The 26,699-nt window shown below is 40.0% G+C and overlaps 1 protein-coding gene across 2 annotated transcripts in view; it reads left to right on the plus strand.

The window, feature by feature from the left end:
* STARD4 (StAR related lipid transfer domain containing 4) overlaps nt 1-26,088 on the plus strand; it is a 42,447-nt gene extending 16,359 nt beyond the window's left edge. Inside the window, exons 3-6 of one of the 2 annotated variants that reach the window (XM_075854829.1) lie at nt 14,993-15,042; nt 17,282-17,408; nt 23,369-23,483; nt 24,828-26,086. In XM_075854829.1, coding sequence (XP_075710944.1) covers nt 14,993-15,042; nt 17,282-17,408; nt 23,369-23,483; nt 24,828-25,057 — 522 coding nt within the window. In that variant the 3' untranslated portion in view covers nt 25,058-26,086. Of the gene's footprint in view, nt 1-14,992; nt 15,043-17,281; nt 17,438-23,368; nt 23,484-24,827 lie in introns of those variants that run through there. The other variant, XM_075854830.1, reaches the window with a different exon arrangement.
* The last annotated feature ends 611 nt before the right edge of the window (nt 26,089-26,699 follow it).

The raw sequence follows: 26,699 nt of genomic DNA on the forward strand, positions 1-26,699 counted from the left end.
ACAGTGACTACAGTACTGATCAGTCAAAGGGAGAATAAACATTTACATTAAGTGACTCACAGGTGATGTCTCAGATTCTTTTTCATTCTTTTTCTCTTTTTTTCTCCATCCGGTCCAGACTTCTTCCGGCCACGGCCCATTTCTGCAGTTTGCAGCTCAGATTTCTTCAGCTCCTCACTTTTCCAACATTTCCGCACTTATAAATGAAGATTACATTTCTCATGATGCCACACTCTATGCTTCTAAATATAATAGTATCATACTGTAATGACAGGGATAGGGAAACAGACAAGTGAGCCCTAATCTACCCGCCACTCAGTCCCTGCCTACTTGCAACGACCCGCCCTAGGCGACGTGGTACAACTGGGCGACGGTCCCTACACTCAATAAGTGCATGAGAGACAACAGACAAGGAAACACAGAACAAAGGGAAACGGGGCAGTTGCCCACGGCAACACCGTCAGCAACAAGAGCAGTAAATGAGCCGAGTCAAACCAGGAGAGTACTAGGTGCCAAACGTAGAGCAGGAGAGTAGTGAACAAGCCGAGTCAAACCAGGAGTGTACGAGGTACCAAACGCAGAGCAGAAGAGTAGTCAGTAAGCCAGGGTCAATACGAAGCAGGGACAAGTAGTTCAAGAAGCTGCAGCAGGGCCAGGAAACCAACAGAGAAGAATCACAAGCAAGGAGGAACAGGAAAGGCAGGTATAAATAGACAGAGGGCGGGAGCTAGCTCCGTCTGGCCAGGCTGTGATAGGCTCTCCCACTCCTAAGCCTGCCATCCTGAGTGGTGGAAGATGGAGTCAGTCTCACAGACATAGAAGCAGGTGCAGACTTATTACCTATGGGCGTGGATACAGAAGCTGTGCCTGGCAGATCCTTAACACATAGACTGTGCCCCTGAATATAATAGTATCATACACTCCAAACATAATAGTGCTACACACTGTGATGAATATAATAGTACTATACACTGTACTCCTGAATATAATAGTATTATACAATGTGCTCCTGAATATAATAGTACTATACACTGTGCTCCTGAATATAATAGTATTATACACTGTGCTCCTGAATATAATAGTATTATACACTGTACCCCTGAATATAATAGTACTATACACTGTACCCCTGAATATAATACTACCATACACTGTGCTCCTGAATATAATAGTACCATACACTGTGCTCCTGAATATAATAGTACCATACACTGTACTCCTGAATATAATAGTACTATACACTGTACTCCTGAATATAATAGTATTATACACTGTGCTCCTGAATATAATAGTACTATACACTGTACCCCTGAATATAATAGTACTATACACTGTACCCCTGAATATAATAGTACCATACACTGTACTCCTGAATATAATAGTACTATACACTACGCCCCTGAATATAATAGTACTATACACTGCGTCCCTGAATATAATAATACTATACACTGTGCCCCTGAATATAATAGTACTATACACTGTGCTCCTGAATATAATGGTACTATACACTGTGCCCCTGAATATAATAGTACTATACACTGTACTCCTGAATATAATAGTATTATACACTGTGCTCCTGAATATAATAGTACTATACACTGTGATGAATATAATAGTACTATACACTGTACTCCTGAATATAATAGTATTATACACTGTGCTCCTGAATATAATAGTGCTACACACTGTGATGAATATAATAGTACTATACACTGTACTCCTGAATATAATAGTATTATACACTGTGCTCCTGAATATAATAGTACTATACACTGTGCTGAATATAATAGTACTATACACTGTGCCCCTGAATATAATAGTACTATACACTGTGCCCCTGAATATAATAGTACTATACACTGTGTTCCTGAATATAATAATACTATACACTGCACTCCTGAATATAATAGTAATATACACTGTGCCCCTGAATATAATAGTACTATACACTGTGCTCCTGAATATAATAGTACTATACACTGTGCTCCTGAATATAATAGTATTATACACTGTGCTCCTGAATATAATAGTATTATACACTGTGCTCCTGAATGTAATAGTACTATACACTGTGCCCTGAATATAATAGTATTATACACTGTACTTCTGAATGTAATAGTACTATACACTGTACTCCTGAATATAATAGTACTATACACTGTGCTCCTGAATATAATAGTACTATACACTGTACCCCTGAATATAATAGTACTATACACTGTACCCCTGAATATAATAGTACCATACACTGTACTCCTGAATATAATAGTATTATACACTGTGCTCCTGAATATAACAGTACTATACACTGTACCCCTGAATATAATAGTACTATACACTGTACCCCTAAATATAATAGTACCATACACTGTACTCCTGAATATAATAGTACTATACACTGCGCCCCTGAATATAATAGTATTATACACTGTGCTCCTGAATATAATAGTACTATACACTGTACCCCTGAATATAATAGTACTATACACTGTACCCCTGAATATAATAGTACCATACACTGTACTCCTGAATATAATAGTACTATACACTGTACTCCTGAATATAATAGTATTATACACTGTGCTCCTGAATATAATAGCACTATACACTGTACCCCTGAATATAATAGTACTATACACTGTACCCCTGAATATAATACTACCATACACTGTGCTCCTGAATATAATAGTACCATACACTGTGCTCCTGAATATAATAGTACCATACACTGTACTCCTGAATATAATAGTATTATACACTGTGCTCCTGAATATAATAGTACTATACACTGTATCCCTGAATATAATAGTACTATACACTGTACCCCTGAATATAATAGTACCATACACTGTACTCCTGAATATAATAGTACTATACACTGTGCTCCTGAATATAATAGTACTATACACTGTACCCCTGAATATAATAGTACTATACACTGTACCCCTGAATATAATAGTACCATACACTGTACTCCTGAATATAATAGTACTATACACTGTACTCCTGAATATAATAGTATTATACACTGTGCTCCTGAATATAATAGCACTATACACTGTACCCCTGAATATAATAGTACTATACACTGTACCCCTGAATATAATACTACCATACACTGTGCTCCTGAATATAATAGTACCATACACTGTGCTCCTGAATATAATAGTACCATACACTGTACTCCTGAATATAATAGTATTATACACTGTGCTCCTGAATATAATAGTACTATACACTGTATCCCTAAATATAATAGTACTATACACTGTACCCCTGAATATAATAGTACCATACACTGTACTCCTGAATATAATAGTACTATACACTGTGCTCCTGAATATAATAGTACTATACACTGTACCCCTGAATATAATAGTACTATACACTGTACCCCTGAATATAATAGTACCATACACTGTACTCCTGAATATAATAGTACTATACACTGTACTCCTGAATATAATAGTATTATACACTGTGCTCCTGAATATAATAGCACTATACACTGTACCCCTGAATATAATAGTACTATACACTGTACCCCTGAATATAATACTACCATACACTGTGCTCCTGAATATAATAGTACTATACACTGTGATGAATATAATAGTACTATACACTGTACTCCTGAATATAATAGTATTATACACTGTGCTCCTGAATATAATAGTACTATACACTGTATCCCTGAATATAATAGTACTATACACTGTACCCCTGAATATAATAGTACCATACACTGTACTCCTGAATATAATAGTACTATACACTGTGCTCCTGAATATAATAGTACTATACACTGTACCCCTGAATATAATAGTACTATACACTGTACCCCTGAATATAATAGTACCATACACTGTACTCCTGAATATAATAGTATTATACACTGTGCTCCTGAATATAATAGTATTATACACTGTGCTCCTGAATATAACAGTACTATACACTGTACCCCTGAATATAATAGTACTATACACTGTACCCCTGAATATAATAGTACCATACACTGTACTCCTGAATATAATAGTACTATACACTGCGCCCCTGAACATAATAGTATTATACACTGTGCTCCTGAATATAATAGTACTATACACTGTACCCCTAAATATAATAGTACTATACACTGTACCCCTGAATATAATAGTACCATACACTGTACTCCTGAATATAATAGTACTATACACTGCGCCCCTGAATATAATAGTATTATACACTGTGCTCCTGAATATAATAGTACTATACACTGTACCCCTGAATATAATAGTACTATACACTGTACCCCTGAATATAATAGTACCATACACTGTACTCCTGAATATAATATTACTATACACTGCGCCCCTGAATATAATAGTATTATACACTGTGCTCCTGAATATAATAGTACTATACACTGTACCCCTAAATATAATAGTACTATACACTGCGCCCCTGAATATAATAGTACTAAACACTGCGCCCCCTGAATATAATAATACTATACACTGCGCCCCTGAATATAATAATACTATACACTGCACTCCTGAATATAATAGTATTATACACTGTGCTCCTGAATATAATAGTGCTATACACTGTCCTGAATATAATAGTACTATACACTGTACTCCTGAATATAATAGTACTATACACTGTGCCCCTGAATATAATAGTATTATACACTGCGCACCTGAATATAATAGTACTATACACTGTGCTGAATATAATAGTACTATACACTGTGCCCCTGAATATAATAGTATTATACACTGCACTCCAGAATATAATAGTACTATACACTGTGCCCCTGAATATAATAGTAATATACATTGTGCTCCTGAATAGTATACACTGTACTCCTGAATATAATAGTACTATACACTGTGCTCCTGAATATAATAGTACTATACACTGTCCTGAATATAATAGTACTATACACTGTACTCCTGAATATAATAGTACTATACACTGTGCCCCTGAATATAATAGTATTATACACTGCGCCCCTGAATATAATATTACTATACACTGTGCTGAATATAATAGTACTATACACTGTACTCCTGAATATAATAGTACTATACACTGTGCTCCTGAATATAATAGTACTATACACTGTACTCCTGAATATAATAGTACTATACACTGTGCTCCTGAATATAATAGTACTATACACTGTACTACTGAATATAATAGTACTATACACTGTGCTGAATATGATAGCACTATACACTGTGCCCCTGAATATAATAGTATTATACACTGCACTCCTGAATATAATAGTACTATACACTGTGCCCCTGAATATAATAGTATTATACACTGTGCTCCTGAATATAATAGTATTATACACTGCACTCCTGAATATAATAGTATTATACACTGTGCCCATGAATATAATAGTACTATACACTGTACCCCTGAATATAATAGTACTATACACTGTACCCCTGAATATAATAGTACCATACACTGTACTCATGAATATAATAGTATTATACACTGTGTTCCTGAATATAATAGTATTATACACTGTGCTCCTGAATATAACCGTACTATACACTGTACCCCTGAATATAATAGTACTATACACTGTACCCCTGAATATAATAGTACCATACACTGTACTCCTGAATATAATAGTACTATACACTGCGCCCCTGAATATAATAGTATTATACACTGTGCTCCTGAATATAATAGTACTATACACTGTACCCCTAAATATAATAGTACTATACACTGCGCCCCTGAATATAATAGTACTAAACACTGTGCCCCCTGAATATAATAATACTATACACTGCGCCCCTGAATATAATAATACTATACACTGCACTCCTGAATATAATAGTATTATACACTGTGCTCCTGAATATAATAGTGCTATACACTGTCCTGAATATAATAGTACTATACACTGTACTCCTGAATATAATAGTACTATACACTGTGCCCCTGAATATAATAGTATTATACACTGCGCACCTGAATATAATAGTACTATACACTGTGCTGAATATAATAGTACTATACACTGTACTCCTGAATATTATAGTACTATACACTGTGCTGAATATAATAGCACTATACACTGTGCCCCTGAATATAATAGTACTATACACTGTGCCCCTGAATATAATAGTATTATACACTGCACTCCAGAATATAATAGTACTATACACTGTGCCCCTGAATATAATAGTAATATACATTGTGCTCCTGAATAGTATACACTGTACTCCTGAATATAATAGTACTATACACTGTGCTCCTGAATATAATAGTACTATACACTGTCCTGAATATAATAGTACTATACACTGTACTCCTGAATATAATAGTACTATACACTGTGCCCCTGAATATAATAGTAATATACACTGCGCCCCTGAATATAATATTACTATACACTGTGCTGAATATAATAGTACTATACACTGTACTCCTGAATATAATAGTACTATACACTGTGCTCCTGAATATAATAGTACTATACACTGTACTACTGAATATAATAGTACTATACACTGTGCTGAATATGATAGCACTATACACTGTGCCCCTGAATATAATAGTATTATACACTGCACTCCTGAATATAATAGTATTATACACTGTGCCCCTGAATATAATAGTACTATACACTGTACCCCTGAATATAATAGTACTATACACTGTACCCCTGAATATAAAAGTACCATACACTGTACTCATGAATATAATAGTATTATACACTGTGCTCCTGAATATAATAGTATTATACACTGTGCTCCTGAATATAACCGTACTATACACTGTACTCCTGAATATAATAGTACTATACACTACGCCCCTGAATATAATAGTACTATACACTGCGTCCCTGAATATAATAATACTATACACTGTGCCCCTGAATATAATAGTACTATACACTGTGCTCCTGAATATAATGGTACTATACACTGTGCCCCTGAATATAATAGTACTATACACTGTACTCCTGAATATAATAGTATTATACACTGTGCTCCTGAATATAATAGTACTATACACTGTGATGAATATAATAGTACTATACACTGTACTCCTGAATATAATAGTATTATACACTGTGCTCCTGAATATAATAGTGCTACACACTGTGATGAATATAATAGTACTATACACTGTACTCCTGAATATAATAGTATTATACACTGTGCTCCTGAATATAATAGTACTATACACTGTGCTGAATATAATAGTACTATACACTGTGCCCCTGAATATAATAGTACTATACACTGTGCCCCTGAATATAATAGTACTATACACTGTGTTCCTGAATATAATAATACTATACACTGCACTCCTGAATATAATAGTAATATACACTGTGCCCCTGAATATAATAGTACTATACACTGTGCTCCTGAATATAATAGTACTATACACTGTGCTCCTGAATATAATAGTATTATACACTGTGCTCCTGAATATAATAGTATTATACACTGTGCTCCTGAATGTAATAGTACTATACACTGTGCCCTGAATATAATAGTATTATACACTGTACTTCTGAATGTAATAGTACTATACACTGTACTCCTGAATATAATAGTACTATACACTGTGCTCCTGAATATAATAGTACTATACACTGTACCCCTGAATATAATAGTACTATACACTGTACCCCTGAATATAATAGTACCATACACTGTACTCCTGAATATAATAGTATTATACACTGTGCTCCTGAATATAACAGTACTATACACTGTACCCCTGAATATAATAGTACTATACACTGTACCCCTAAATATAATAGTACCATACACTGTACTCCTGAATATAATAGTACTATACACTGCGCCCCTGAATATAATAGTATTATACACTGTGCTCCTGAATATAATAGTACTATACACTGTACCCCTGAATATAATAGTACTATACACTGTACCCCTGAATATAATAGTACCATACACTGTACTCCTGAATATAATAGTACTATACACTGTACTCCTGAATATAATAGTATTATACACTGTGCTCCTGAATATAATAGCACTATACACTGTACCCCTGAATATAATAGTACTATACACTGTACCCCTGAATATAATACTACCATACACTGTGCTCCTGAATATAATAGTACCATACACTGTGCTCCTGAATATAATAGTACCATACACTGTACTCCTGAATATAATAGTATTATACACTGTGCTCCTGAATATAATAGTACTATACACTGTATCCCTGAATATAATAGTACTATACACTGTACCCCTGAATATAATAGTACCATACACTGTACTCCTGAATATAATAGTACTATACACTGTGCTCCTGAATATAATAGTACTATACACTGTACCCCTGAATATAATAGTACTATACACTGTACCCCTGAATATAATAGTACCATACACTGTACTCCTGAATATAATAGTACTATACACTGTACTCCTGAATATAATAGTATTATACACTGTGCTCCTGAATATAAAAGCACTATACACTGTACCCCTGAATATAATAGTACTATACACTGTACCCCTGAATATAATACTACCATACACTGTGCTCCTGAATATAATAGTACCATACACTGTGCTCCTGAATATAATAGTACCATACACTGTACTCCTGAATATAATAGTATTATACACTGTGCTCCTGAATATAATAGTACTATACACTGTATCCCTAAATATAATAGTACTATACACTGTAACCCTGAATATAATAGTACCATACACTGTACTCCTGAATATAATAGTACTATACACTGTGCTCCTGAATATAATAGTACTATACACTGTACCCCTGAATATAATAGTACTATACACTGTACCCCTGAATATAATAGTACCATACACTGTACTCCTGAATATAATAGTACTATACACTGTACTCCTGAATATAATAGTATTATACACTGTGCTCCTGAATATAATAGCACTATACACTGTACCCCTGAATATAATAGTACTATACACTGTACCCCTGAATATAATACTACCATACACTGTGCTCCTGAATATAATAGTACTATACACTGTGATGAATATAATAGTACTATACACTGTACTCCTGAATATAATAGTATTATACACTGTACTCCTGAATATAATAGTACTATACACTGTATCCCTGAATATAATAGTACTATACACTGTACCCCTGAATATAATAGTACCATACACTGTACTCCTGAATATAATAGTACTATACACTGTGCTCCTGAATATAATAGTACTATACACTGTACCCCTGAATATAATAGTACTATACACTGTACCCCTGAATATAATAGTACCATACACTGTACTCCTGAATATAATAGTATTATACACTGTGCTCCTGAATATAATAGTATTATACACTGTGCTCCTGAATATAACAGTACTATACACTGTACCCCTGAATATAATAGTACTATACACTGTACCCCTGAATATAATAGTACCATACACTGTACTCCTGAATATAATAGTACTATACACTGCGCCCCTGAACATAATAGTATTATACACTGTGCTCCTGAATATAATAGTACTATACACTGTACCCCTAAATATAATAGTACTATACACTGTACCCCTGAATATAATAGTACCATACACTGTACTCCTGAATATAATAGTACTATACACTGCGCCCCTGAATATAATAGTATTATACACTGTGCTCCTGAATATAATAGTACTATACACTGTACCCCTGAATATAATAGTACTATACACTGTACCCCTGAATATAATAGTACCATACACTGTACTCCTGAATATAATATTACTATACACTGCGCCCCTGAATATAATAGTATTATACACTGTGCTCCTGAATATAATAGTACTATACACTGTACCCCTAAATATAATAGTACTATACACTGCGCCCCTGAATATAATAGTACTAAACACTGCGCCCCCTGAATATAATAATACTATACACTGCGCCCCTGAATATAATAATACTATACACTGCACTCCTGAATATAATAGTATTATACACTGTGCTCCTGAATATAATAGTGCTATACACTGTCCTGAATATAATAGTACTATACACTGTACTCCTGAATATAATAGTACTATACACTGTGCCCCTGAATATAATAGTATTATACACTGCGCACCTGAATATAATAGTACTATACACTGTGCTGAATATAATAGTACTATACACTGTGCCCCTGAATATAATAGTATTATACACTGCACTCCAGAATATAATAGTACTATACACTGTGCCCCTGAATATAATAGTAATATACATTGTGCTCCTGAATAGTATACACTGTACTCCTGAATATAATAGTACTATACACTGTGCTCCTGAATATAATAGTACTATACACTGTCCTGAATATAATAGTACTATACACTGTACTCCTGAATATAATAGTACTATACACTGTGCCCCTGAATATAATAGTATTATACACTGCGCCCCTGAATATAATATTACTATACACTGTGCTGAATATAATAGTACTATACACTGTACTCCTGAATATAATAGTACTATACACTGTGCTCCTGAATATAATAGTACTATACACTGTACTCCTGAATATAATAGTACTATACACTGTGCTCCTGAATATAATAGTACTATACACTGTACTACTGAATATAATAGTACTATACACTGTGCTGAATATGATAGCACTATACACTGTGCCCCTGAATATAATAGTATTATACACTGCACTCCTGAATATAATAGTACTATACACTGTGCCCCTGAATATAATAGTATTATACACTGTGCTCCTGAATATAATAGTATTATACACTGCACTCCTGAATATAATAGTATTATACACTGTGCCCATGAATATAATAGTACTATACACTGTACCCCTGAATATAATAGTACTATACACTGTACCCCTGAATATAATAGTACCATACACTGTACTCATGAATATAATAGTATTATACACTGTGTTCCTGAATATAATAGTATTATACACTGTGCTCCTGAATATAACCGTACTATACACTGTACCCCTGAATATAATAGTACTATACACTGTACCCCTGAATATAATAGTACCATACACTGTACTCCTGAATATAATAGTACTATACACTGCGCCCCTGAATATAATAGTATTATACACTGTGCTCCTGAATATAATAGTACTATACACTGTACCCCTAAATATAATAGTACTATACACTGCGCCCCTGAATATAATAGTACTAAACACTGTGCCCCCTGAATATAATAATACTATACACTGCGCCCCTGAATATAATAATACTATACACTGCACTCCTGAATATAATAGTATTATACACTGTGCTCCTGAATATAATAGTGCTATACACTGTCCTGAATATAATAGTACTATACACTGTACTCCTGAATATAATAGTACTATACACTGTGCCCCTGAATATAATAGTATTATACACTGCGCACCTGAATATAATAGTACTATACACTGTGCTGAATATAATAGTACTATACACTGTACTCCTGAATATTATAGTACTATACACTGTGCTGAATATAATAGCACTATACACTGTGCCCCTGAATATAATAGTACTATACACTGTGCCCCTGAATATAATAGTATTATACACTGCACTCCAGAATATAATAGTACTATACACTGTGCCCCTGAATATAATAGTAATATACATTGTGCTCCTGAATAGTATACACTGTACTCCTGAATATAATAGTACTATACACTGTGCTCCTGAATATAATAGTACTATACACTGTCCTGAATATAATAGTACTATACACTGTACTCCTGAATATAATAGTACTATACACTGTGCCCCTGAATATAATAGTATTATACACTGCGCCCCTGAATATAATATTACTATACACTGTGCTGAATATAATAGTACTATACACTGTACTCCTGAATATAATAGTACTATACACTGTACTCCTGAATATAATAGTACTATACACTGTGCCCCTGAATATAATAGTAACATGCACTGTGCTCCTGAATATAATAGTACTATACACTGCACTCCTGAATATAATAGTACTATACACTGTGCCCCTGAATATAATAGTAATATACATTGTGCTCCTGAATAGTATACACTGTGCTCCTGAATATAATAGTACTATACACTGTACTCCTGAATATAATAGTACTATACACTGTGCTCCTGAATATAATAGTACTATACACTGTATTCCTGAATATAATAGACCTATACACTGCGCTCCTGAATATAATAGTACTATACACTGCGCTCCTGAATATAATAGTACTATACACTGTGCCCCTGAATATAATAGTAATATACATTGTGCTCCTGAATAGTATACACTGTGCTCCTGAATATAATAGTACTATACACTGTACTCCTGAATATAATAGTACTATACACTGTGCTCCTGAATATAATAGTACTATACACTGTATTCCTGAATATAATAGACCTATACACTGCGCTCCTGAATATAATAGTACTATACACTGCGCTCCTGAATATAATAGTACTATACACTTTGCTCCTGAATATAATAGTACTATACACTGTACTCCTGAATATAATAGTACTATACACTGCACTCCTGAATATAATAGTACTATACACTGTGCCCCTGAATATAATAGTAACATACACTGTGCTCCTGAATATAATAGTACTATACACTGTGCTCCTGAATATAATAGTACTATACACTGCACTCCTGAATATAATAGTACTATACACTGTGCCCCTGAATATAATAGTAATATACATTGTGCTCCTGAATAGTATACACTGTACTCCTGAATATAATAGTACTATACACTATAATATACCACACACTAACATTGCCCCCTGTAGATAGTGCCAGTTACAATCCCCTCTCTAGATAATGCCCCCTGTAGATAGTGCCAGTCACAATGCCCCCTGTAGATAGTGCCAGTTACAATGCCCACGTTTTTGGCCATCTTTTGACGTATATGCTGGGAAAAGCTCCCAAAATATACGTTAAACATAAGCTGTGACGGATGCCTATCAATTGCATCCGTCACCCAAAGGCAATAATGGTATCTGTATAATGGATACGTCATAACCTCTCATGACCCTTTTCATCATGTATCCGTTAAGCGGATACCAGTATAGACTATAGGTGACGGATGCTACGCATCCATCATTTATGGACTGTAATGGCAAACGTTTAACGGTTACGTCATGTAAAGGTATTGCGTATCCATTTAACGGATGCCTGTGACAGATGCCATACAGTGGCATCTGTCATCCATAGACTACCATGTTAAAAAAGTTTTTTTTTACTGGACTTTGCAGCAGGTAGTCCAGTATAAAAGTTTTTTTACTGGACTACGCTATTCCATACCTTTTTTTTTCTCCGCAGTATTCTGACATATACTGGCCAGACAGAGACGAAAAGGGCATTCTTTTGGACTCTGTCTGACAATGGACATGTACACAACATATGTGCTAAACGTAAACAAAAAAAAAACTTGATGTGAACAGGGCCTTAGAAGTATTACTTCTTTAAATGCCAGGAGAGCTTTCATTTTTCTGTGCTTTGATTTTTTTCCCCTCTTCTATAAGCACTTGCCCGCAATGGATTTTTATCAGTCTCTGACAGGTCTAAATACTTCAGTTGTGATGCCTGGTAATTTAACCTCATTGTCACATGTTTCAGATAAACTTTGCTCCTACATTCTTGTTAATTAGAGATTGAAAAAAAGATTCAGAATCTCAGAAATGGCCATGACCTATATGCTAGTAGTCATAAATACAGTTATAAATGTAAAGCTGTAAATGTGTTATTTTCCTGTTTTATCAGCATGCTCCTGCTATAACAACTCAGGTATTTGGACCCTATAAGGGCACGTTCACACGTGGCGGAATTGCTGTTGAATTTCGCTGTGGACAGTCCGCAGTGGAATTCTGCCGCGGCCGTTATTTTCATTTCTTTCTATACATTTTTAGGAAAGTTAGTTCAGACCTTGCAGAAAATTACTTTGCGGAAATTAGGCTGCGGTGCAGATTTTTCCCTCCACAGCATGCACTTTCCATTGCGGAGAAGAAGCGGAATTTCACTGCGGATTTCAGCCTTTGCAATGCAAAAACTGAAATCTGTGGCAAGTCCACTGTGATATCTGAAACGTCTGAATTACCTGTCAAATATGCAAATGTTGGTGCAGATTTGTTGCGTAATTGCCCCAAATCTGCACCAACATTTGCAGCGGAAAAATTCTGCCACGTCTGAACATGCCCTTAAGGAGAGCTTTATTTCCTGAGTGTTTCTCCAGAAGTAGTACACACTTTTGATAACATTATGCAGTTATTCGTGTCTTTTTAATCATGTACACAATTTATGCCATCAGATGCTCTTGTTCATGTAGAGAATACTGGTAAAAGACGCACTTCGAGTCCTAATTATCATACAACTTCCCTATATCAAAATGGTTCATGGGACATAGTCTGTTACAATGCTTAGGTTATGGACTTGGATCCCTCCATGGTAATATCTGTTTAGTCTTTAAATGGTCATACTTTGTACATGTTTTCCTCTTGGATACTATTTGGCTGAATTCACAAGCGGCAGATTTTGTTGCAGAAATTTTTGCGACAGAAAGTCCGTTCCATACATTATAATGGAACTAGCAGAAATCCATGCACCTGAATGAATGGAATCGATTTCTGCCACAAAATCTGCCACGTGTGAATCCACTCTTTTATTGATTTATCAAATTACTTTCTATGAAATTGGCCAGAGTTCCGACTAATTACACTGGGGCTGGAACCAAGGTGAGTGAATAGATTCTCTGTAAAGCGTGGCATAGCCCGGCATGGTCTTTTAGTCAGTCCATGGTGATTTGAGGTGTTTGGTTAGACATACATATATAGTGCACATATACTGTATATTTCCATTGCTGTATAGCCTGTGTGCACATAATTTGATAGCAGCTTTATCCATTACATTGTATTCTGTTTTCTGATTTTTTTAAGTAATTTGATGTACTAATATAGACCTTAACATCTCTGTTTTCTAGAGTGATGTAACAGTTTGGCGCAAACCTTCTGAAGAATTTGGTGGTTGCCTGTGAGTGTTTAAGAAGATGTGAAGTATTTTTCTTTTGCGGCGTATTCGCAGCGTTTATGCCGCAAAAATCGCAAAGGCGGAAAAAAACGAACAAACATACTTACCCGGAACGCCCTACTTCTCCGTGCAGTCCGGCCTCCTGGGATGAGGTTGTATCTCATGTGACCGCTGCAGTCATCCAGGGAGGCCGAAGCGGACATCAGAGGAGGGAGGGGGAAGTATGTGCGTTTAAATACGCAGCAGAATTTCCGTCTGAAAAATCACACCACAATGTGGTGCGATTTTCGGACGGAAGTCCTGCGGGTTACAAGTCAGATACGCTGCCTGGTTTTTACGCAGCGTATTCGTCCCGTGGGAACCCGGCCTAAGGGCATGTTCAAACGTGACGGAATTCTGCAGACACTGTCCGCATCAATGCCACACATAATCTGCGTTGCAGATTCCGTTGCGGATTTGGCTAAAATGTTAAGTAAAATGCTGCGGATTTGTCGTTGCGGATTCAGGTGCAGATCACACCCTGCTCTCCTTCAAACATTCCATCCCAGTCTGGGTATAGACCTCGACACACATAGGTCCAGCCAGAATGATGAAATATCCTGTTCCTGAAAGCAATCCGCAACGCAAGACACATTACATCTGCGGATTTCATTGCGCAATTTTGAAACTCCATTGAAGTCAATGGAGAAATTCCACAACAAGTACGCATCAAGTCCGCAACAGACAGTGTATGCTGTGGACAGAAAATTCCGCACCGCAGCCTACGGTCCGCAGCGGAGTTTTCCGCAACGTCTGCACGAAGATAACTAAAAAGGTGTGGAAACCAATGGACAAACTGTCTGCTGCGGATTTCCACTGCGGACTGTCCGCAGCGGAATTCCACAGCAATTCCGCCGCGTCTGAACGTTCCCTAAGACTTTTTGTAGTGCTGCTGAATAATTTCAACTACCGAGTGACTGCTGCAGTCCACAAGATTGCATACAATTCCATGGAATCATTTGCACTGCAGCTGTGGCTTTAGGGCATGACCAGACGTGGCGTATTTCTTCCGCCACTGTCCGCATCAATGCCGCACATAATCTGCGTTGCAGATTCTGTTGCGGCTCTGCCTAAAATGGGCATTCAATTGATGCGGACTAGCCGTTAAGTATTGAGGTGAAAGTACTTCCCTTCTCTCTATCAGTGCAGGATAGAGAGAAGGGGCAGCCCTTTCACTAGTAAAAGTAACAGAAATTCTTACTTACCCGGCCGCTGCCTTGGTGACGCGTCCCTCTCTTGACATCCAGCCCGACCTCCCTGGATGACGCGGCAGTCCATGTGACCGCTGCAGCCTGTGATTGGCTGCAGCCGTCACTTGGACTGAAACGTCATCCCAGGAGGCCGGACTGGAGGAAGAAGCAGGGAGTTCTCGGTAAGTAGGAACTTCTATTTTTTTCACAGGTTGATGTATATTGTGATCGGAAGTCACTGTCCAGGGTGCTGAAACAGTTACTGCCGATCGTTTAACTCTTTCAGCACCCTGGACAGTGACTATTTACTGACGTCGCCTAGCAACGCTCCCGTAATTATGGGTGCACACACGTAGTCACCCGTAATTACGGGAGCCCCATTGACTTCCTCAGTCTGGCTGTAGACCTAGAAATACATAAGTCCAGCCAGAATGAAGAAATGTCATGTTAGTAAAACCAATACGCTACGCAGCACACATAACTTCTGCGGACTTCATTGCGGAATTTTGACTCTCCATTGAAGTCAATGGAGAAATTCCGCAATGAGTCTGCAACAAGTCCGCTACACGTCCGCAACAGTCAGTGTATGCTGCGGACACCAAATTCCGCACCGCAGCCTATGCTCCGCAGCGGAATTGTCCGCAACGTGTAAAATAACCTAACTAAAAAGCTGTGGAAAGCAATGGAGAAACGTGTACGCTGCGGATTTCCAGAGCAATTCCACCACGTCTGGTCATGCCCTTATAGTTAAATATCGGTAAGTTGCGGAAAAAAAGCATAGGGCTGAGTTCACACATTGCGGATTTGTTGCAGATTTTGTTGCGGTTTTTACGCAGATATCACCCTTTTGCATTGCAAAGTGTAAAATCTGCGCTGAAAATCTGTGTGAAATCCGCGATGTGTGAACTCAGCCTAGGTGTAGCCCTGGCGTAAGAGATTAGTGGCTGCACGTGTAGTGGTATATCGAGGCTGCGCTGCTTTTTTAAGCTCAGTCTCATCTTTTTTTGTTACAGCTACAAAGTGGAGGGAGTTGTGGAAGATGTCACAAACAGAATTGTTGACTATATCCGACCGGGACCTTACAGGCTCCAGTGGGACAGCTTGATGACCACAATGGATATTATCAAGGATTTCCAACAGGTACCGCTGCTATTCCTGGAATATTAAGGGTAAGGCCCCTCGGAGCGGCATTGGCAAGGCCACCATGCATCTAACAGCTGTTTGGCGCTGCTGTCCAGTTGCTAATCAATAGCCGTGCTTTGTTGTGAGTAAAATGGCTTTTACCTGCAAAATCGTGCCGCCATAAAGGGTGTATTCCTTAATGGCCACACAATTTTGCAGATAAACAGCCACTTTACCTGCAAAAACGTGCGGCCATTAACAAGCAACTTGTGAGCGCTCAGCCTCTTAGTTTCTGTTCAGCTTTTTCTGAAAATCGATGTAGCGGTGTACGGACTCAATAGAAAGTCAATGAGCCCGTACTCCGCTACGTCGGCTTTCCAGAAAAAGCCAAACAGAAACTAAGTGGCTGAGTGGTCACACGATCGCTTCTGCCGCTTCGTTTTAGCGATTGGTGGGGTCTCAGTGCTCGGACCCCCACCAATCAAAACTTCTGACATGTCACTATGACATGTCAGAAGTTTGTTGAATATTTAGTTACCCGTTAAAGTGGATTTATATATATTTTATGCACCTTCCGATGTGTGCATTTCAGCCTCAATATTTGAGTATGAGGTTCTGTATCAGATGCATTTACATCAGTGCTTCTAGGGAAGAATTCGGACCAATAAACGGCATCTGAAGGAGCATGACGCAAATATTTTTTATGCAGACTCTATACCATTGTGGTTTTATATGGCGGTATGCATGGCCCCATTGAAATTAATTAACAATGTGTAATACGGATCCTACATATACAGATATGGGCATGAGGCCTTATAAATGTTCTCTCTTTGGGATCCATTCCTGATTTGGCTAAAGAAAAAGAGCCCTGACCATTTTATATTAAGAAGTTAATTAGCGCAGCATTTTGTACCTTTTGAAATTAAAAATAAAATAAAGAGAACAACTTCTCATGTGATTGCATGCTTCTTAGGGTATGTTCACACGAGGTCATTACGTCCGTAATTGACGGACGTATTTCGGCCGCAAGTACCGGACCGAACACAGTGCAGGGAGCCGGGTTCTTAGCATCATAGTTATGTACGATGCTAGGAGTCCCTGCCTCGCTGCCGGACAACTGTCCCGTACTGTAATCATGTTTTCAGTACGGGACAGTAGTTCCACGGAGAGGCAGGGACTCCTAACATCGTACATAACTATGATGCTAGGAGCCCGGCTCCCTGCACTGTGATCGGTCCGGTACTTGCTGCCGAAATACGTCCGTCAATTACGGACGTAATGACCTCGTGTGAACATACCCTTACAGTATACGGCAGGGGCCTCAAACTCGGCCAGGTAATTGGGCCACATATAGAAAAAATGTGAAGTTGACGGGCCGCATTACAAATTTGATACTAAATTATTGTTAATCAGTGATTTGAACTACTATAATAATACTACATTACTATAACAATACTACATTACTATAATAAGAGCGATAGGTTAACGGAAATTTGCGCATTTTCTCTACATGCTTATTTCAACAATCCAGTTTTCCAGTGTCGCTAAATGCAGCCCGTCGGCTCAGTTGGCAGCGTTTGGCAGACACGAATGTCAAGATTGGGCAGCCCCTTTTTAGATAGTGCCACAGTGCCCTCTGTAGATAATGCCACAGTGCCCTCTGTCGATACTGCCAGAGTGCCCTCTGTAGATACTGCCAGAGTGCCCTCTACTGCCAGAGTGCCCTCTGTAGATACTGCCACACATCCACCCGTAGATAATGCCACAGTTCCCTCTGTAGATAATGCCACAGTGCCCACTGTAGATAATGCCACCCCCCTAGATAATGCCACAGTGCCCTCTGTAGATACTGCCACACACCCACTCATAGATAATGCCACAGTGCCCTCTATACATGCCACCCCCTAGATAATGCCACAGTGCCCTCTGTAGAAAATGCCACAGTGCCCTCTGTAGATAGTGCCAGAGTGCCCTCTGTAGATACTGCCACACAGCCACCCGTAGATAATGCCACAGTTCCCTCTGTAGATAATGCCACAGTGCCTTCTGTAGATAATGCCACCCCCCTAGATAATGCCACAGTGCCCTCTGTAGATACTGCCACACACCCACCCATAGATAATGCCACAGTGCCCTCTATACATGCCACCCCCCTAGATAATGCCACAGTGCCCTCTGTAGAAAATGCCACAGTGCCCTCTGTAGATAGTGCCAGAGTGCCCTCTGTAGATACTGCCACACAGCCACCCGTAGATAATGCCACAGTTCCCTCTGTAGATAATGCCACAGTGCCTTCTGTAGATAATGCCACCCCCCTAGATAATGCCACAGTGCCCTCTGTAGATACTGCCACACACCCACCCATAGATAATGCCACAGTGCCCTCTATACATGCCACCCCCCTAGATAATGCCACAGTGCCCTCTGTAGAAAATGCCACAGTGCCCTCTGTAGATAGTGCCAGAGTGCCCTCTGTAGATACTGCCACACAGCCACCCGTAGATAATGCCACAGTTCCCTCTGTAGATAATGCCACAGTGCCTTCTGTAGATAATGCCAAAGTGCCCTCTGTAGATAATGCCACCCCCCTAGATAATGCCACAGTGCCCTCTGTAGATACTGCCACACACCCACCCATAGATAATGCCACAGTGCCCTCTATACATGCCACCCCCTAGATAATGCCACAGTGCCCTCTGTAGAAAATGCCACAGTGCCCTCTGTAGATACTGCCAGAGTGCCCTCTGTAGATACTGCCACACACCCACCCGTAGATAATACCACAGTGCCCTCTGTAGATAATGCCACAGTGCTCTCTGTAGATAATGCCACCCCCCTAGATAATGCCACAGTGTACTCTGTAGACACTTCCACACACCCATAGATAATGCCAGTGCCCTCTGTAGATAATGCCACAGTGCCCTCTGTACATGCCACCACCTAGATAATGCCACAGTGCCCTCTGTAGATACTGCCACACACCTACCCATAGATAATGCCGCAGTGCCCTCTGTAGATGCCACCCCCCTAGATACTGCCACAGTGCCCCCGGTAGATACTGCCACAGTGCCCCCTGTAGATACTGCCACAGTGCCCCCTGTAGATACTGCCACCGAGCCCTCTAGATACTGCCACAGTGCCCTCTGTAGATACTGCCACAGTGCCCTCTGCAGATACTGCCGCAGTGCCCTCTGCAGATACTGCCACAGTGCCCTCTGTAGATACTGCCACAGTGCCCTCTGTAGATACTGCCACAGTGCCCTCTGTAGATACTGCCAAAGTGCCCTCTGTAGATAGTGCCACACGCACCCCTTGTAGATAGTACCACACACACCCCTTGTAGATAGTGCCACATGCACACAGACACACCCTAATAGATAACTCCATTGGGGCTCCCTCTAGGAGTGGAAACCCCAACCAGAGCATTGCTGACACTTTGGTTGAGGATTCCTCTGCTTGAGGAGCCCCTGACGTCACTGTCCATAGACAGTGACTTCAGGGGATCCTCCTGGACTGGAATGTGATGTCAGGGGCAACCCCAGAGCCGGAGTCCCAGAGCAGAGCACTAGTGTAGGCTCTGCCCTGGAAGTCTCGGGAAGCAACTGACATTAGTGTCCATATATGGACAGAGATGTCAGGGGCAACTCCAGAGCTGGAGTCCGGGGAGAGCGCTAGTAGCGCTCTTACTGGGACTCCACCTCTGCTCCTGACATCACTGTCCAAATATGGACAGTGATGTCAGGGCAACCGCAGCACTACTAGCACTGGCTCTGGGGAAGCCCCTGACATCACTGTCCATATACTGACAGTGATGTCAGGGGATTCCACAGAGTCCCGGAGCAGAGCCTATACTAGCACTCTGCCCAGGGCTCTGGAGATGCCCCTGACATCACTGTCCATATACTGACAGTGATGTCAGGGGATTCCACAGAGTCCCGGAGCAGAGCCTATACTAGTTCTCTGCCCGGGGCTCTGGAGATGCCCCTGACATCACTGTCCATATACTGACAGTGATGTGATGGGATTCCACAGAGTCCCGGAGCAGAGCCTATACTAGCGGCTCTGTGTCCTGCGGGCCGCAGATGACAGCCTCAGGGGCCGCATGAGGCCCACGGGCCGTGTTTGAGACCCCTGGTATACAGCATGGATTTTTGTCTGCTACATGTGAACAGAGTTTGAAAAAACACCTGACATCGCTGTCCATATATAGACAGTGATGTCAGGGGATCCCACAGAGTCCCAGAGCAGAGCCTATACTAGCGCTCTGCCCGGGACGCCGGCTCTAGGGAAGCCCCTGACATCGCTGCCTATATATGGACAGCGATGTCAAGGGATTCCACAAGGTCCCGGAGCAGAGCCTATACTAGCGGCTCTGTGTCCCGCGTGCGACAGATGACAGCCTCAGGGGCCGTATGAGGCCCGCGGGCCGCGTGTTTGAGACCCCTGGTAAACAGCATGGATTTTTGATTGCTGCATGTGAATAGGGTTTGTAAAAAGACCTGCACTTAGGTCCGATACTCAATTGTATGTGAATCTACCCTAATATTCTGTATTATCAGAGTCTTAGGCTCTGTTCACACCGGCGTCCTGGTTTCCGTTTATAACAGAAACCATGACGCAGTGCAAGATCTTTCATATGAACGATACCACTGGCGTCCGTCGGACCATATTGACTTGTAATGGGGTCCATCAAGTTCTGTTGCAGTGTCCGTCGTTTTGAAGGGATCTGCGACAGAGGCTTTTAATACGCAGAGGTCAAAAAGGCCATATAAAGTGAAACAAGCATTCTTTTAATAAATAAAGAATGACAATGTTTGCCTTGCAAGGGTAAGTTCACACGTAGCGTAAATACTGCACATTTTCCGCAACAGATTTTTTTGCTGAAAATCCGCAGCATAATACAGTAGCTGTAAAGTGGATGAGATTGGAACAAATCTCATCCACACGCTCCTTAAATGATGAGCAGAAAAAACACTCAGAAATTGATCTGCGGTGCATTTTTTTAATCCACAGCATGTCAATTGTATTTGCATAATCGCGGCTCTTTTGTTGCGGGTTTTCCCCATTTGAATGTAATGGGGAGGTAAAACCTGCAACAAATACCAGATGTTGCGATTTCTGCGGCGGAAAAGCTGTGATTATGCCACAAAAAATGCAACTCAAGAAAAAAAAAACCCTTATACTTACCCAGAATTCTGTGCTTCTTCGTCCAGGCCGGCCATCTGGGATAACGTTTCATGCCATGTGATCTCTGCAGCCAATCACATGCCGCAGCGGTCACATGGGATGAAACGTCATCCCAGGAGGCCGGCCTGCAGGACGGCAGAGGGATGCGTCGTCATGGCTACGTAAGTATAAAACTTTTATAAAAATGTATTACATTTATGTGGAGTTTTCCGCAGCGGACGTTCTGGACGAAAAACTGCACCAAAATTTGGCACGGTTTTTAGTCCGGAATTCCCTGCGCAGCCCAGGGCGTATACGGTGTGTGCTTTTTACGCAGTTTATCCGACCTGTATGAACATAGCCTAAGGCAACATGCACATGTTACGTATTTTGCTGCAGAAAATATGCAGCAAAACCGCAGGAAACCACAAGAAATTTGCAGGAAAAAAAACGCACCTGAAGGTGCATAATTTAATGCGTTTTTCGTAAATGCAAAATAAATTGACATGGTTCAGATTTTAAAATCCGCACCGCAGGTCAATTTATGTGCGGGAAAATACAGCAGCGTTTACATGAGATTTCCTGGAATTTCATTGTCTAAGCAGCTACTGTATTACGCTGCGGTTTTGCCACATGCAAAAACGTGCGGCAACACCGAACGCAATATGCATCGTGTGCATTGACCCTAATAAATCTGCCTCAGGGATTTCATTCTAAACCTACCCTGTATATAAGATGATATAATATTTCCTAGTAATGGCAGTTGTTTATAACTGCTTTAATCTTTGGCTACTTATGTTTTTGCACAATAGGGTTGCTGTGTGATGCGCTACACAACTGCCGGACAACTTTTGAATATCATTTCCCCAAGAGAGTTTATAGACTTCTCCTATACCACAAACTATGAAGATGGCCTTTTAACTTGCGGTACAATTTCATTATTTTATATTCTTGATTCTCAGATTTTATTTTCACATATTTTAATCTGGACCTCCCTTGGTCTGTGTATTAGATCAAGAAATGATTCCTGGATCACCTTTAGACTCATTGGTTATGGGCAGTGTTCCAGTTTTCAGTTTCCTTAGTTCTGGAATTTCTAGGACCAACGAGATTTCAGACTGAACGAAACAGATAGTGATAATGAGTGGCAGTTCTTACTTCTTTTTGTAAAAACGCAAGGGAGTGCATACCACAAATACGCATTTGTAAATTAAACCTTAGTAGAATATTGAATCAGAGTTTGGTCCTTGTAAAGACAGCATGGCCCCCATCAGGGCAGTGTAGGTGGTACCGATTTTATCTGGCCCAATTAGTCATCTGGTTCCACAATGTGTTGTGTAAAAGCTCAATGAAATCTCATGTCCATGTCCCACTGTGTGTAGGAAGGGTATATAATAACTTTTATGCTTGAAAAATATTATTCCACTAGATGTTAACTAAATGTTAAAAAATGAGGACTAAGGGGTCGATATGGACACACACAGTGTTTGGGCATCTACTTGGCAAATGGAGTTTAATGTAGATAAATGTAAAGTTACGCATCTGGGTACGAACAATCTGCATGCATCATATGTCCTAGGGGGAGCTACACTGGGAGAGTCACTTGTTGAGAAGGATCTGGGTGTACTTGTAAATCATAAATTAAATAACAGCATGCAATGTCAATCAGCTGCTTCAAAGGCCAGCAAAATATTGTCGTGTATCAAAAGAGGCATGGACTCGCGGGACAGGGATATAATATTACCACTTTACAAAGCATTAGTGAGGCCTCATCTAGAATATGCAGTTCAGTTCTAGGCTCCAGTTCATAGTAAGGATGCCCTGGAGTTGGAAAAAATACAAAGAAGAGCAACGAAGCTAATAAGGGGCATGGAGAATCTAAGTTATGAGGAAAGATTAAAAGAACTAAACCTATTTAGCCTTGAGAAAAGACGACTAAGGGGGGACATGATTAACTTATATAAATATATGAATGGCACATATAAAAAATATGGTGAAATCCTGTTCCATGTAAAACCCCCTCAAAAAAAAGGGGGCTCTCCCTCCGTCTAGAGAAAAAAAGGTTCAACCTGCAGAGGCGACAAGGCTTCTTTACTGTGAGAACTGTGAATCTATGGAATAGCCTACCGCAGGAGCTGGTCGCAGCAGGGACAGTAGATGGCTTTAAAAAAGGGTTAGATCATTTCCTAGATCAAAAAAATATCAGCACCTATGACAATGTGTAGAAATCATCGCTGTGATTTGGACTGACATATTTCTTTGCTTACACAGGTGTTAGTATTGAACATGAAGATGTGAGACCACATTGCGTCCGTGGCTTTAATCACCCCTGCGGCTGGTTCTGTGTACCTCTCCAGAACAATCCTGAGTGCAGCTTACTGACTGGCTACATTCAAACCGACCTGAGAGGAATGCTTCCTCAGGGCACCGTGGACTTCGCTATGGCCGGCTCCCTGGTGAACTTCTACAGCGACCTCAGGAAGGCACTGAAGAAATCATAGACTTGAAGCAGAAGTCATCTACTCGGCATTATTGGCGGACAACCTACAGACAGTTCTTTAGACGAGATGCTTGAAAATTATTGTATAGTAATTGCATATTAACACTCACAAAGGGAAGAATATTTTTAAATGAAGAATGCAATTACATATATTTTATGAAATGTATTTGATCTAGCTGACTGAAATTCATTTTTTATCAGTTTGCTGTCCCATTTGCACATTTTTCTATGCATACATCCATCTGAATGTTATGATATATTGGCACTTAGGTTTTTAAAGTTTGCACCAGAAAACTAGAAATCAGATACAGAATTCAAAAAAATCACCCACACCATGGTGACATAGCCAGTTTGTGACTAAGGATGGGTTCACACACCCTATTTACGGACGTAATTCTGGCGTTTTAACCTCGAATTACGTCCGAAAATACGGCACCAAAGCGTCGGCAAACATCTGCTTATTAAATTGAATGGGCTTTACGATGTTCTGTGCCGACGGTCATTTTTTTTACGCGCCGCTGTCAAAAGACGGCACGTAAAAAAGACGCCCGCGTCAAAGACGTGCCTGTCACTTCTTGAGACGTAATTGGAGCCGTTTTCCATTGACACCATGGAAAAACAGCTCCAATTACGTCCGTAATGGGCGCAGCGAAAAGCTCCGTAATTTCAGACGTAATGGTCATTATTGTGTGCACATACCCTAAGGGCATGACCACACATGGCGGAATTCCTCCGCAACTGTCCGCATCAATGCCGCACAGAATCTGCGTTGCAGATTCTGCAGCGGATCTGCACAAAATGTGCAGAAAATTGATGCGGACTGGCCGCTGCGGACTGCAGGAAAAGTGCTTCTCTTCTCCCTATTCAGTGCAGGATAGAGAGAAGGGACAGCACTTTCCCTAGTGAAAGTCAAAGAATTTCATACTTACCGCCCGTTGTCTTGGTGACGCGTCCTTCTTTCGGCATCCGGCCCGACCTCCCTGGATGACGCTCCAGTCCATGTGACCGCTGCAGCCTGTGCTTGGCCTGTGATTGGCTGCAGCCGTCACTTACACTGAAACGTCATCCTGGGAGGCCGGACTGGAGACAGACGCAGGGAGTTCTCGGTAAGTATGAACTTATATGTTTTTTTACAGATACATGTATATTGAGATCGGTAGTCACTGTCCCGGGTGCAGAAACAGTTACTGCCGATCGCGTAACTCTTTCAGCACCCTGGACAGTGACTATTTACAGACGTCTCCTAGCAACGCTCCCGTCATTACGGGAGCCCCATTGACTTCCTCAGTCTGGCTGTAGACCTAGAAATACATAGGTCCAGCCAGAATGAAGAAATGTCATGGTAGTAAAAACAATACGCTCCGCAGCACACATAAGATCTGCGGACTTCATTGCGGAATTTTGACTCTCCATTGAAGTCAATGGAGAAATTCCGCCATGAGTCCGCAACCAGTCCGCCACTGCTCCGCAACAGACAGAGCATGCTGCGGACAACAAATTCCGCTCCGCAGCCTATGCTCCGCAGCGGAATTGTACGCATCGTGTAAACGAACACTGCTAAATTAAAGTGAAAGTCAATGGAGAAACGGCTCCGCTGCGGATTAACGCTGCGGAGTGTCCGCAGCGGAATTTAAGTGAAATTC

Source organism: Rhinoderma darwinii, chromosome 1 (assembly GCF_050947455.1).
Source record: "Rhinoderma darwinii isolate aRhiDar2 chromosome 1, aRhiDar2.hap1, whole genome shotgun sequence".
Classification (NCBI taxonomy): domain Eukaryota; kingdom Metazoa; phylum Chordata; class Amphibia; order Anura; family Rhinodermatidae; genus Rhinoderma; species Rhinoderma darwinii.